Source organism: Panthera onca, chromosome C1, assembly GCF_046562875.1.
Source record: "Panthera onca isolate mPanOnc1 chromosome C1, mPanOnc1 haplotype 2, whole genome shotgun sequence".
NCBI lineage: Eukaryota > Metazoa > Chordata > Mammalia > Carnivora > Felidae > Panthera > Panthera onca.
In genome coordinates, this window is record NC_138346.1 from 181,067,337 (window position 1) to 181,082,661 (window position 15,325).

Here is a 15,325-nt window from a genome sequence, read left to right on the forward strand (position 1 = left end):
AAAAGAATATGAAGTTATACAATTGATAAAATGGTGTATTAAAAAATGGTTTTTATTAGTTTTTATTACATATGACAGAAGTAGATTTTGGTAAAATAGTAACTTAGTTTAAAGAATCAGCAAACAGTGTTTTTCAAGTGAAAACATTTTCATGATAAACTAGCAGTAGTTTTGAATGAGTTAGGTATGTAATTGAAAACGGTATATGGCATATTTTTCATATTTCTAACTGTTATATAGGAGTTAGTTTGGCATTCTTTTTGAGAGCCTTTACTTTTTTCTCAAACCTCATAGGGTGTCATTAAGTACCCTGGAACAATAATGTACTAAACAATTACTTATTGACCTGAAGGAAGTCACATACAATGTATATATATATATGCCAAATATTGATAATAGAACAGAGATAATAATAGCAAATTTTTTAAATTTGGAAAATTTAAATGGTGAGAATCGTTGTTTACTTGGATAGTGGGAAGTCCATGGAATGAATTGTATTTTAAGAATTTTCATAAAGTGTTGCCGTTATAAGGCAGTAGTTGCTATTCTTAAGGACCCAGCAGCAGCCTCAGGTATTAAATATTTCATACACTTTTTCTTTGACAGAGAAAGTGGGGACAGATGGAAAGGAAATGAATTAACTCTAAAGTTTTAGATGTTTGAGGTAGAAATAATTATCAAATCTTTTCATACTAGTTATTAACTTGATATTTCAGTATCTAGGCATAAACATAGAATCTTCAATTTTTGGTTCAGTTCTTTGTCAGTGACTTCTGGTAGACATTGTGCTTGTAAATATCTATATGTGAGTTCATTTGGTATATGGAGATGTTCTGAGTATTTAAATAAGATATTTACATGAATTTCACATTAGCAAGGTATTTATAGGTTTAGGTTTAAGTTAGTGATGTACTGTTTTAGGGGTCAGCAGCCTTTTTCTATACAGAAACAGGTTGTAAATCTTTTAGGCTTTGTGGGCAATATAGTCTCCCTTGCAGCTACTCAATTCTGTGTCATAGTGTGAAAGGAGCCACAGGCCATATGTGAAAATGTGAAGCGCTACTGTGTTCCAATAAATCTTTATGGATGCAGAAATTTTAATTTTATATAATTTCACATACTGCGAAATACTTTTTTAAAATTTTCAACCATTTAAAAATGTAAAAATTATTCTTAACTTACAGGCCATATATAAAGAGGCAATGACCTAGATTTGTCCCATAGGCATAGTTTGCTGACCCCTGGTGGGTGCTATATGGCTGTTGTAATTGAAACATAGGTTAAAAAAATAAAAAGAAGTGCTGCCTGAGTAAATCAACAACCTTGGCAGAAATAAAACACGAAAATGCATTAGTTTATATAGCTGTATCATTTATCTGTTCATTTACTGAGAAGCCTATGGATATGAATCAGTTGTACATGGCATTTTCAGTAGTTTGTAAAGAGAAAGACGATTATTTTGAAAATGTTCTTAAAGCTATCTGTTCTAATATTTGAACATAGTCTTTTGTTACCAACAATATTTTCAGTTTCTGTATACTCTTTTCCCAAGATGATTTCTGATATTCCTATGCCATTAATTTTCTGATTGCTCCTGAATGTATATTTCCAGGTTATACTGTTGTGAATTCATTTATCCAAATTGGTAATTCACTTTTGTACTTGCATACCTTATTAACATCTTTAAGTTAACATGTTTAAAATGGGGCTCTTGGTTTTTCTTCCCATGACATTTCTCTATCAGTTTCCCTCCAATAAATGGCAGCACTGTATAGCCACTAATGAATACAAAAACATGGGCATCCAGTCTTTTCCCATTTCAAATAACACCTAATCCTTTGGTAAGTGCTATAACATCTGTCTCCAAAATATACCTCAACTGTGGTCACATTTCAGTATTTTTATTCCACTGCCTAATCCAAGCCATTAGCATCTCATGCCTGGATCAACGCAATAGCTTCATCATTGTTTTCCCAGCATTTTTCTTGAGTTCTTCCTTACATTCTCCACATAGCAGCCAGAGTGATCTTTTAAAAACATAAATTGAATTATATAACTCTGCTGTTAAAACATAGTTTTTTATTGCACTTTAAATAAAACTCGCCGTGGTTCAAAAGGCATTGTATTATTTACCCACTGTTCACCTCTACAACCTTTAGCCTTCCTTTTACCCTCACTTTACATGATGCAGCCATAGAAACCTCCTTTTAATTCTTCTAATAGGCCCAAGCCCTTTATGTCCTTACCTGTCCCTTTAACTGCTTGGAATGCTTTATCCCCAATTCTTCATATGGGTACCTCTATTTCATCCTTCAAGTCTCAGTTTAAACATTACTTTCTCTAACAGGCCTCTGTATAAAACTAGGTTCCCATCCCAGCATTCTCCATCATAGTACCTTGAGCAAATGTTTGTGGAATGAATGAAGGAATGAATGAATAAAAGTATCCATTTATTTAATTATGCCATGTGTGGTTTGAGAGGGAAGATTCAGTGGAAAATCTATGGATGATAGCATAGCAAAAGGTAGTAGTTACCATCCAAATGATAAGAGTATTTACAGTAATCCACCAAGTAAAAAAATGAAAGATGAAAAGGTAAAAATAACTTTCCTGTGTATGCAGGTGTTTTGCTTGCATGTTATAGCTCTGTAAAGGTCACACATCAATTGCAAAAGGGCTTACACATATTTTAAAGATTCAGAACATAAAGGTTTCTGTACAGATTGTAAACTTATGAGTAATTGCCTAACATAATATTTTTGCAGACCATGCATTACAAACCATTAATGGGTTGTAAAGTGACATGAGTGGGTTATAGCCCACATTAAAAAACCAAATAGAATAGAAGATGTCAGAGTATTTTGCAAACAGTAAGGGTAAGTATTTTTATTTATTTAACAGATAGCTAATATGAGTCAACAGTAAATCCCAGTGTCCTTGTATACTTATAGTAAGATGGACCTTCTTGGAGTGGGATCAAGAATGAATTCTATACTTGGGTAAGATCAGCCTCCCTATGTGTCTCTACTTTCATCTGTAGGGTTAAGAGAGATTCCTAGACATTGCACCCCACCTTGCTTTCCAACACTTTCAGCCTGGACATTATTATTTGATTGTACCACAACTAATTTCATTACATCTCTTCCTGCTGTTTATGCTGGTCACTACGAGGAGTTTAAGATTCTCATATCATCCCTCACTAAAATTTCCATAGCTCACATCTGTCTCTAGCCTTTTCCTCTACAATGCCTGGGACCCTGTGTTATTCCCTGTGGAACTAATTTTATTATTAGCAAAATTCCTTCTGTTGTCAACCTCTTCCCTGCACATTCCCTCCACCATCTTCCTCTGACTGAAATTTGCCTTCCTGAGGACATTGTTTCTTTGTAGCCTTCTCCGTGTTCATTGCTTTTCCTTAGCAGCCATCATAACAGTGGACTAACTGGTAAAATATGTGTCCTTATTGCTCCTCACTTCCACTTCTGGACCTTTATCAGTCCTTCTCTAAAAATCTTCAGCTTTGAATTTGATGTCAAAAGATCATCACCTACTTATTGAGGTGTTTCCCCTCATTTCCTGATTGGTCTAGAATTGCTCTCTGTCTTCTTTTTTTTTTAATGTCATGCAGTATGTATGTATTTTTTTAAATTTACATCCAAGTTAGTTAGCATGTAGTGCAATAATGATTATAAGAGTAGAATCCTGTGATTTATCCCCTACATATAACACCTAGTGCTCATCCCAACAAGTATCTTCCTTAATGCCCCTTGCCCACTTAGCCCTTCCCCCCACCCACAACCCCTCCAGCAACCCTCAGTTCTTTCTCTATATTTGAGTCTCTTATGTTTTGTCCCCCTCCTTGTTTTTATATTATTTTTCTTCCCTTCCCTTATGTTCATCTGTTTTGTATCTTAAATTCCACACGAGTGAAATTATATGATATTTGTCTTTCTCTGACTAATTTTGCTTAGCATAATGCACTTTGCTTCCATCCACGTTGATGCACATGGCAGGATTTCATTCTTTTTTGATTGTCAAGTAATACTCCATTTTGTGTATACACACACACACACACACACACACACACACAGACACACACACACAACACACAGTGGGCTCTTTCCCACTTGTTCTCTTAGCCAACAATGGCCATTATTGATAGCACTGCTATAAACATTGGGGTGGATGTGACCCTTCGAAACAGCACACCTGTATCCTTTGAATAAATACCTAGTAGTGCAATTGTTGGGATGTAGGGTAGTTCTATTATTAATTTTTTGAGGAACTTCATACCGTTTTCCACAGTGGCTACACCAGTTCGCATTCCCACTAGCAGTGCAAAAGAGATCTTTCTCTACATCCTTGCCAACATCTGTCATTGCCTGCATTGTTAATTTTAGTCATTCTGACAGGTGTGAGGTGGTATCTTATTGTGGTTTTGATTTGTATTTCCCTCCCTTTTTTTTAATTACATTTCCTTGATGATGAGTGGTGTTCGGCATTTTTTCATGTGTCTGATAGCCATCTGGATGTCTTCTTTGGAAAAGTGCCTATTCATGTCTTTTGCCCATTTCTTCACTAGATTATTTGTTTTTTGAGTATTGAGTTTGATAAATTCTTTATAGATTTTGGATACCAACCCTTTATCTGTCATTTGCAAATATCTTCTCCCATTCCTTTGGTTGCCTTTTAGTTTTGCTGATTGTTTCCTTCATCATGCAGAAGCTTTTTATTTTTATGAGTTCCCAATAGTTTATTTTTGCTTTTATTTCCCTTGCTTCTGGAGATGTGTTAAGAAGTTGCTGCAGCCAAGGTCAAAGAGGTTTTTGCCTGCTTTCTCCTTGAGGATTTTGATGGCTTCCTGTCTTATGTTTAGGTCTTTCATCCATTTTGAGTTTGTTTTTGTGTGTGGTGTAAGAAAGTGGTCCAGGTTCATTCTTCACGTTGCTGTCCAGTCTTCCCAGCATCATTTGCTGAAGAGACTGTCTTTATTCCATTGGATATTTGTTCCTGCTTGTCAAAGATTAGTTGGTCATAAATTTGTGGGTCCATTTCTGGGTTCTCTATTCTGTTTGACTGGTCTAAGTGTCTGTTTTTGAGCCAGTACTATACTGTCTTGATGACTACAGCTTTGTAATACATCCGGAATTGTGATGCCTCCAGCTTTGGTTTTCTTTTTCAGGATTGTTTTGGCTCCTCGGGGTCTTTTCTGGTTCCATACACATTTTAGGATTGTTTGTTCCAGCTCTGAAGAATGCTGGTGTTTTTTTTGATAGGGATTGCATTGAATATGTATATTGCTTTAGGTAGTATCGACATTTTAACAATATTTGTTCTTCCAATCCATAAGCATGGAATATTTTTCCATTTTTTTGTGTCTTCTTCAATTTCTCTCATAAGCGTTCTACAGTTTTCAGTGTATAGATTTTTCACTTCTTTGGTTAGGTTTATTCCCAAATGTTTTATGGTTTTGGGTGCAATTGTAAATGGGATTTTTCCCTTAATTTCTCTTTCTGTTGTTTCATTATTAGTGGATAGAAATGCAACCGATTTCATTGATTTTATATCTTGCAACTTTGCTGATTTCATGGGTCAGTTCTGGCAAGTTTTTGGTGGAATCTTTTGGGTTTTCCACATAGAATATCATATGGTCTGTGAAGAGTGAAAGTTTGACACTCTCCTTGCCAATCTGGATGCCTTTTATTTCCTTTTGTTGTCTGATGCTGAGGCTAAGACTTCCAATAGTGTGTTGAATAACAGTGGTGAGAGTGTACTTCCCTGTCATGTTCCTGACCTTAGAGAAAAAGCTCTCAGTTTTTTCCCCATTGAGGATGAGATTAGCGTTGGGTCGTTCAAATATGGCTTTTATGATCTTGAGGTATGATCCTTGTATCCCTACTTTCTTGAGGGTTTTTATCAAGAAAGGATTCTGTATTTTGTCAAATGCTTTCTCTGCATCTAATGAAAGGATCATGTGGTTCTTATTCTTTCTTTTGTTAAGGTGATGTGTCACATTGATTGATTTGCAGATATTGAACCAGCCCTGCCTCCCAGGTATAAATGCCACTTGATCACAATGAATAATCCTTTTAATGTATTGTTGACTCCAGTTGGCTAGTATCTTGTTGAGGATTTTTGCATCTATGTTCATCAAGGAAATTAGTCCATAGTTTTCCTTTTTAATGGGGTCTTTGGTTTCTGAATCAAGGTGATGCTGGCCTTGTAGCATGAGTTTGGAAGTTTTCCTTCCATTTCTGTTTTTGGAACAGCTTCAAAAGAATAAGTGTTAACTCTTCTTTAAATGTTTGGTGGAATTCACCTGCAAAGCCATCTGGCCCTGGACTCTTGTTTTGGGGGAGGTTTTTTATTACTATTTAAATTTCTTTACTGGTTATGGATCTGTCCAAACTTTCTATTTCTTCCTGTTTCAGTTTAGATAATTTATATGTTTCTAGGAATTTGTCCATTACTTACAGATTGCCCAATTTATTGGTATATAATTGATCATAATATTCTCTTATTATTGTTTGTATTTCTGCTGTGTTGGTTATGATTTCTCCTCTTTCATTCTTGATTTGATTTACTTGGGTCCTTTTTCTTTTTGATCAAACTGGCTAGGGATTTATAATTTTGTTAATTCTTTCAAAGAACCAACTCCTTGTTTCATTGATCTTTTCTACTTTATTTATTTATTTATTTTTTATTTTTTTAAAATTTATTTATTTTTTTCAGATAGCATTGATTTCTGCTCTAATCTTTATTATTTCCCATCTTCTGCTGGTTTTGAGTTCTTTTTGCTGTTCTTTTTTTCAGCTCTTTAAGGTTTAAGGTTAGGTTGTATATCTGAGATCTTTTTTCCTTCTTTAGGAAGGCCTGGATTACTATATACTTCCCTGTTGTGACCACCTTTGCTACATGCCAGTGGTTTTGATCAATCTTGTTATCATTTTCATTTGCTTCAATGTACTTTTTAAACTCCCCTTTAACTTCTTGGTTAACCTGTTCATTATTTAATAGAATGTTCTTTAATCTCCAAGTATTCATGGTCTTTCCAAATTTTTTCTTGTAGTTGATTTCAAGTTTCATAGTGTTGTGGTCTGAAAATATGCATGGTATGATCTTGATTTTTTTGTACTTGTTGAGGGCTGATTTGTGTCCCAGTATATGATCTATTCTGGAGAATGTTCCATGTGTACTTGAGAAGAATGCATATTCCACTGCTTTAGAATGAAATATTCTGAATATCTGTTAAGTCCGTCTGGTCCAAGATGTCATTCAAAGCCATTGTTTCCTTGTTGATTTTCTGCCTAGATGATCTGTCCATTGTTGTAAGTGGGGTGTTGAATTCCCCTACTATAATAGCATTATTATCAATGAGTTTCTTCATGTTTGTGATTAATTGGTTTATATATTTGGGTGTTTCACGTTGGGGCATAACTGTTTACAATTGTTAGGTCTTGATGGACAGACCCCTTAATTATGATATAATGCCCTTCTTCATCTCTTGTTACATTCTTTAAAAAAAATTTTTTTAACGTTTATTTATTTTTGAGAGAGAGGGAGAGAAAGAAAGAAAGGAAGGAAGAAAGGACGAACGAACACGAGCAGGAGAGGGCCAGAGAAAGATGGAGACGCAGAATCTGAAGCACCTCCAGGCTCTGAGCTGTCAGTACAGAGCCCAACTGGGGCTTGAACCCACAAGCTGTGAGATCATGACCTGAGCCAAAGTTGGACACTTAACTGACTGAGCTACCCAGGTGCCCCTACATTCTTTATTTTAAAATCTACATTGTCTGATATAAGTGTGGCTACTCTGGCTTTCTTTTGGCGACCATTAGCATGATAGATGGTTCTCCATACCCTTACTTTCAATATGAAGATGTCCTTAGAGATAAAATGGGTCTTGTAAACAGCATATAGAAGGATCTTTTTTTTCTTATCCATGCGATACCCTGTGTCTTTTGGTTGGAGCCTTTAGCCCATTGACATTAGAGTGAGTACTGAAAGATATGAATTTATTGCCATTTTGTTGCCTGTAGAATTGAAGTTTCTGATGGTGTTCTCTGGTCCTTTGTTGTCTTTGTTGCCTTTGGTCTATTTTTGGTTTTGTTTTTTGTTTTGTTTTGTTTTTTCATCTTTTCTCCCCTCAAAGAGTCCCCCTTAAAATTTCTTGCAGGACTGGTTTAGTGGTCATGAATTCCTTTAGTTTTTGTTTGGGAAACTCTTTATCTCTCCTTTTATTTTGAATGGCAGCCTTGCTGGGTAACGAATTCTTGGCTGCATGTTTTGTTTTTTTTTTTTTTACATAAAAGATCATTTATTTATTTATATAACAATCTCCATTTTGTCTTCCAAAAATCGGATTATTTATACCTAAGGCACCATACTAAGTTTAAGTCACTCACTCTTTGATAAAGTAATTGAACACTAGCTAAGCTGCATAGGCTTTCTAAGGTATAGATTCACACTAAATATTCTTATAAGTGTGAATCTATAAAATAAAGAGGATAACATTTATCAACAGGCCATATTTTTATACATATAATTGTGCAAGTTACAGTGTTTTCGGTTAGGGAGAGGGAGGATAGGATAAAAAAAGTGCAATGTTTTTATGGTTCATCACATTTAATATATCCTGCCACTCCTTTCTGGCCTGCCAAGTTTCTGTGTATAGGTCTGCTGTGAACCTGATCTCTCTTCCCTTATAGGTTAAGGATTTTTTTCCCCTTGCTACTTTCATAGTTCTTTCGTTGTCTGTGTATTTTGTGCATTTGACTATGATATGCCTTGTTGATGGTCGTTTTTTGTTGACTCTAATGGGAGTTCTCTGTACTTGTTGGATTTTGAGGTCTGTGTCTTTCCACAGTTTAGGAAAGTTTTCTGCTATGATTTGCTCACATAAACCTCCCACCCCTTCTGTCTTTCTCTTCATCTTCTGGGACTCCTTTGTTTCAGATGCCTTTCTTTTTTAATGAGTCACTGAGTTCTCTATGTCTTGTATCGTGCTTTTTTGCCTTACTTTCCCTCTTTTTTTCCTGCATCATTATTCTCCATAATTTTGTCTTCTATATCACTGATTCGCTGCCCTGATTCATCCACCCTTACTGCTGTGGCATCCATTCGAGATTGCATGTCACATATAGCATTTTTAATTTTGTCCTGACAAGATTTTACTTCTTTTATCTCTGCAGAAAGGGATTCTATGCTTTTTTCAACTCCAGCTAATATTCTTATTATTATGATTCTAAATTTTAGTTCAGACATCTTGCTTATATCTGTGTTGATTAAGTCCCTGGCTATCCTTTCTTCCTGTACTTTCTTTTGAGGTGAATTCCTTCATTTTGTCATTTTGGAGGAAGGAAAAGTATTAGTGAAATAAAAAAATAAAAGCTTCAAAATTAAAACCAACAGAAAAAATCAAATAAAGGGAGCTAGATGCTAGGTGTGCTCTGGTCTGGTTTTTGAAAGAAGCTTATAGAATAGAGAAAAAAGGGGAAGAAAAGAAAAAAAAGGTAAAACATTTAAAAAAAATTATACAATAAAATAGAATAGAATGAAATGAAGAAAGTAAAATAGAATAAAAAAATTTACAAGAGAATATAGTAAAAAAATTTTGTAAAAATGGGAAATAAAAATAAATTCTTTCTGTATCCAAGAATAAGAGAAAAAGAAAAGGGGGGGAAAACACCAAATAGATGGACCAGGAAACAGAAGAAAATCTGAATGAAATTACATCCGGTTTCCCCTAGAAGTCTAAATGTGAAGCACTTTATAGTCCTTACACTAAGCAGAGAGAGAGACTTGTGTTGGTCTCCTAGGGCCTGAGCTTGGTTGGCGCAGTTGGTTGGAGCCTGGTGCAAGGGCTCTCTTCTCCACTAATTGGCACTGTTTAGCTTACTGGGGTGGATTGGTTGGCAGGCATGCATGTCTATGCGAATGCATGGGAGAGGTGAAAATGGGGTCACCCAGCTTCCCAGTCTCTGGCTCTGGAACTCTGTGCTCTCACAGACCAGCAGTCAAGCACCCCACCTTTGTCTTTGGCTTCCATTCACTCCCTACTTCTACACTGTCTGTGTCCATGCTGTCAGCCTGTCAGGCGGAAGCTCCCTCCTGAATTATATCTCATATGGGGCTGTGTTTCCAAATCCCTCACTTTTGAGAAACCTGTGGCTTGGACCCCCTCTGACCCTATGGGGGAGGGTCTCGCTGGGCAATGGCCAGGTGCCCGCTTGCCCCTTGGGAACATGCATGTGGCTATGCTGTTGCAGAAGTTCAGAGATTGTAGACAGGTGCCTGCCTGCCGCAGAAAAAGTTTGGGTAATTGCATAGCAGCAGAGGTTCAGGGCTTATGGCAGAACACAACATACAGCCAGTGCCAGGTTTCATCACACCATGGTGTCTTTGTTCCAATATGAGTGAACATGGCTGTTCTCCAGGGTCTGTTGGGACCTTTGCTTGTGGGGAGACTGTACAGCCTCTACCAAATGCTCTCGTAGGAGGAGAACCACTTCTCCTCCTATGGCCCTCAGACCTCTCAGACCTCGTGTTCCAGGGGATTCACCTTTCTCTATCCTAATTCTTGGTAATTTAAATATCTTTGTAAATGGTTCTTCCAGTACCTCGGACTCTTAGTTTCTTGAATTTCTTTCCTACAGAGGTCTTTTTTTCTCCAACCTGTATCAGCTATATCTCCCATTCTCCTATCATTTAATTATAATTCTCAAATCTTAATTTGAGGCTTTGATTTTCTGCTTACCATATCTCATCTTTCTAGCTCATTTCCTTTGGTGTCCTAACTCCAGCAGTTCTTCAACACTACTTAGGCTTCTAATCCATTGTTTCTACCATCTGCTCAAGATGATTACCTCTTTCATGTTTTTTCTTCCTTCCTTACAGTGGGTTAAATCCCACGGTTAATCATTATAATCACTTTCTTGTGTATAATCCCAACTCTTTCTTTAAAGATCCTGCATGACAAAAATCCTTACTTTTGATAAATCCAACTCCATCTGTTCTGTGCCTTACAGCTAAAAGTGGCTGCAGACAAATAAAATCATGGTGTTGGTGTACCTTTAAATTCATGACCATGGTCTTTAGAGAGCCCCTTACTGTTGCTAGGCAGTCACAGTATATTTACCTGGTTTATCTACACTCCTAAATGGTTATTTTGTACTTGTCCTCTCCTCAGGCCTTTAAAGCACCTTTCCCTTATTCTCACTCTCAACTGATGCCTTTCTTTCCTGTTTTGTTTCATTGACAAAATAAAGGCAATATAAGCAAAATTCTACAAATTCCCAGCTTGGTCTCTGTTTACTTACCTGCATTTTACAAAAGTATTCTCCTTTTGTTACTCTAGATGGCTTGTCCAGTCTCCTATTGAAGACCAGGCCTCCATGTTTGCTTTGGATTGCATTCTTTATCCCCTCTGGCCTATTCAAGGATTTGACCTAATTCTTCCCTGTGTTTCCTGCATCATTGGTATTTTTCTCTAATAGACCATTACCTCTAGTAGAGCATAACGACAAACATAATGTTATGTCTTCTATTTTTCTTCCCCTTCTAATAATCACTGCATTCCTCTAGTCCCCTTGATAACAAAACTTTCCCCAGAGAGTTGTTTATATTTCTTGTCTCTAATTTATTTATCCCCATTTCTCCTTAGCCCAATCTAAGCAAAGAATTGCTAGTGCTTCTGTCAAAGTCACCAGTGAAGTGACCACGTGACTAAATTCAGTGGTAATCTTGTCCAGTGTAATGACTTTTAAGTGCATCTATATGCACAGTTTTATATCTTTAGTTTATATTTCCACTCCAGACCTGTTCCCGGCTTTCCAGATTGATATATCCACTTGCTTATCTTCTCCATTTAAATGCTTGATACACATTTCAAACTTACCTGCCCAAAATGGAAGTCCTCATCTTCAGTCTTGCCTTTGAATTGATACCAACTTCATCTTTCCAGTTACTCAGTCTAAAATCTTTAGGATCATTACTGACTCCTTTCTGTTAGAAACTGTATCCAATATGTCGGGAAATCTCTTTGATACTATTTTCAAAATATATCCAGAATCCAGCTATTTTACATCGCTTCTATCACACTGGCATAAACCATTATCATCCTTATCTTAGTATATTCCATTAGTCTCTTCTGTGCTTCTGTCCTTCTCTGCCAACCCCTTCCCAAGTGTTTTCAACACAGCTAACAAATTTATGTATGTATGTATTATTTAAATGATTCATTTTAACGTGAATCATTTAAGTATCCTGTCACTTCAGTAGTTTCCCATTTCATTCAGAGTAAAAGTCAAAGCCCTTACATTAGCCTAAATACCTCAACATATTTCCTGTCCTTACCATCACTGTTCTTTCTGTGACCCATCTCAGTCAGTGCTCATTTGACTTCAGTTACATTAGACTCCTTGTTGTTCATTAAGTATTTTGTGCTGGTTGTTTTCTTTGCCTGAAATATTCTTTTTCTGTATATTCTCATGGTTTACTTCCTCACCTCTTTAAGTCTTTGCTCAAAAGCCATATTCCCCACGTGAGAACCACCCTCACCACCCAGTGTAAAATTACATAACTCACACCCCCATATTCTTCACCCTCCCTTTCCTGATTTATGTTTATTCCAAAGAATTATCAAGTTTTAATATTCAACTATATAGGTTGCTAACTTTATTTGTTCCTACTAAACTGTAAAACTCTATACCATCAGGGGATTTAGACTGTTCTGTTCACCACTATACCCTCAGTGTTTACAATTGTCCTGTCACAGAGTAGGTAGCTCAGTAAGTATCTGTTTAATAAATATGTATGCCCTGGGTTACGATGTAAAGATGTAAAATGTGTTTCTTAATATGTTTTTCTGTCAAAAAAAAAAGTTTGAAGTATGTTAGTAAGTTTTTACCATCAAGTTAGGAGTGCAAAAGGTATGTAGGGTTTTTATGGCAAAAAATTGTACTAAAGTTTTGTGTGGCTTTCAAGATATAGTTCAGATGTATCACAAGAGTAGTTTATTCACCCTAGATGGAATATTTTAACAAAAAAATTCTCTGGAGTAAGAGTTAAGGTACCCAGGTAACACTTACTACATCTCTTACCCAAGTCAGTTTACTTCTTGGGCTGCAGTTCCTTATCTTTAAAGTCTTTGGGTTGAGGTGCTTGCTTATAATCTTTTCTAGGTCTTGTGATCTCTGAAAACCTACAGTATGCTAATTTTTGTTATAATGATCCTTGAAGAAGTGTGTATTAGTTTCAAGGATATACTTCTTTAATGAAGAAATTAATGACTCTTAGCTGTGTTCTTATCTAGTTGTATTTCATCATGAGCTAAAGAATTTGCGTTTTATCTTTAATGTTCATACTTATATGCTCACTTGTATATGGGAGAAACAAATTATTTGGATTCAGTCGTTCTGCTTTATCATATTTAGGAAATTATCAAAAGATGAAAAGGTAAGCTATAATATTGAAAAATTTTCAAGAACTTTAGGGAAAAAATGAATAATGTACAATCAACAGTCATTTTTTTTGTTTTGTTTTTAATTTTTCTTTTCCAGACGGTCTTAAAATCGCTACATTTGCCAAAAAACAACAGTCTTTATGTCCTTACACCAGACTTGCCACCACCTTCATCATCTAGTCATGCTGGGTAAGGTGTTTACTTTTCCTGGGAGTCTGAAATGGAAAGCTTGATTGTTACATTGCTTTAAGCTGTATGTAAATATCAAAATGAAATCAAATCAAAATCTTGTTGAAGCATAAACTTACCACCAACTATTAACTATATAAAATTTCAAACTATTTTGGTCTGGATGGTTTGTTTGATTTTAGTGGTGGAATTTTTTTCCAAAGAAAATCTTTAGCAAAACTCCATTATGGAAAAAATAGTCAAAAATGGTACTGCTCTGGGGTGTCTGGGTGGCTCACTTGGTTAAACGTCTGACTCAATTTGGCTGAGGTCACGATCTCAGAGTCCTGAGATTGAGCCCCATGTCAGGCTCTGTGTTGAGCACTGAACCTCATTAACATTTTCATTCTCTGCCCCTCCCCAGCTTGTTCCATCTCCCTCTCTAAAATTAAAAAAAAAAAAAAAAAAAAGTGCTGCTCTGTTTGAAGGGGAGGGACTAGTATTAGAAGGAAGAGATTGAGTAAATGGAACTCTAGCTTTCCCCATGGCTAAAGAAGGCATACTTTTGAGGGAAGTTCATCAGGTCCTGCAGAATAGGGTTTGAAAAGCACTGATACATTTTTGTTAAGCTTTTCTATTTGAAATAAAGAATCTTATCCTTTTTTCATTATTCTTGAAACTCAAGACATTTATAGAATGATTAAAATATTTTAATATTAAATTATATATTACATTGTTAATGCTAGATAAAGCAAACTGATCCAAAGTAAATGATTATGCCAGTAATAGAGTCATAATGTTTGTGAGTACAGTATCACTCCAGAACTACATTTGTTTTTAGATTTTCACAATTTTTATACATGTTTCTTTCTTTCTTAATACAATTTGGTGATTTTGTGTGGTAGAGACCTGTGTGCTTAAACTATGAATATTGTCAACCTTTTCCCCTCCCACCTATGAAATATCTTTATTATTATGTATTAAAAGGAAAAAATTACTCTTTTTCTCTCATACACTATTCACAGAATACTTCTGGCTATGAAATGTGTGGTGTTCTTTCCCTCCCACACCAGGCAGTTTTTCAATGCCAGTTCTACAATTTTAATTTAATTCTGATATTATCTACCTGAAGACAGCATAAAATCCCATAGGTTCGGGGCTTAGTCCTCTAAAATTGTCCCCACATTAGACACAAGTTCAATATTTGGAAATATTCCTTCCTTTTCTATTTTTTGGAATAGTTTGAGAAGAATAGGTAATAGTTCTTCTTTAAATATTTGGTAGGCTTCACCTATGAAGCCATCGGGTCCTGGGCTTTTGTTTTTGGGAGTGTTTTGATTACTGATTCAATTTCTTTGCTGGTAAGTGGTCTGTTCAAACATTCTATTCATGTTTCAGTTTGGGTAGGTTATGTTTCTAGAAACTTACCTATTTCTTCTGGGTTGTCCAATTTGTTGGCACATAGTCTTTCATAAAATTCTCTTATAATTGTGCTCCTGTGGTGTTTGTTGTTACTTCTCCTCTTTCCTTTGTGATTTTATTTGGGTCCCTTTTTTTTTTTTTTCTTGATAAATCTGGCTAGAGGATTATTAATTTTACTGATTTTTTTTTTTTTTCCAAAGAACCAGATCCTGGTTTCATTGATATGTTCTGTTGTTTTTTTAAGTTTCTTTATCATTTATTTATTCTCTAATC

The 15,325-nt window shown here is 35.7% G+C and overlaps 1 protein-coding gene across 4 annotated transcripts in view; it reads left to right on the forward strand.

The window, feature by feature from the left end:
- The window catches only part of FAF1 (Fas associated factor 1), a 529,381-nt gene that overhangs the window by 216,116 nt on the left and 297,940 nt on the right, over positions 1-15,325 (forward strand). For all 4 annotated transcript variants that reach the window (XM_060621411.2, XM_060621414.2, XM_060621415.2 and 1 more), the window contains one exon: positions 13,560-13,651. In XM_060621411.2, coding sequence (XP_060477394.1) covers positions 13,560-13,651 — 92 coding nt within the window. The remainder of the gene's footprint in view (positions 1-13,559; positions 13,652-15,325) is intronic.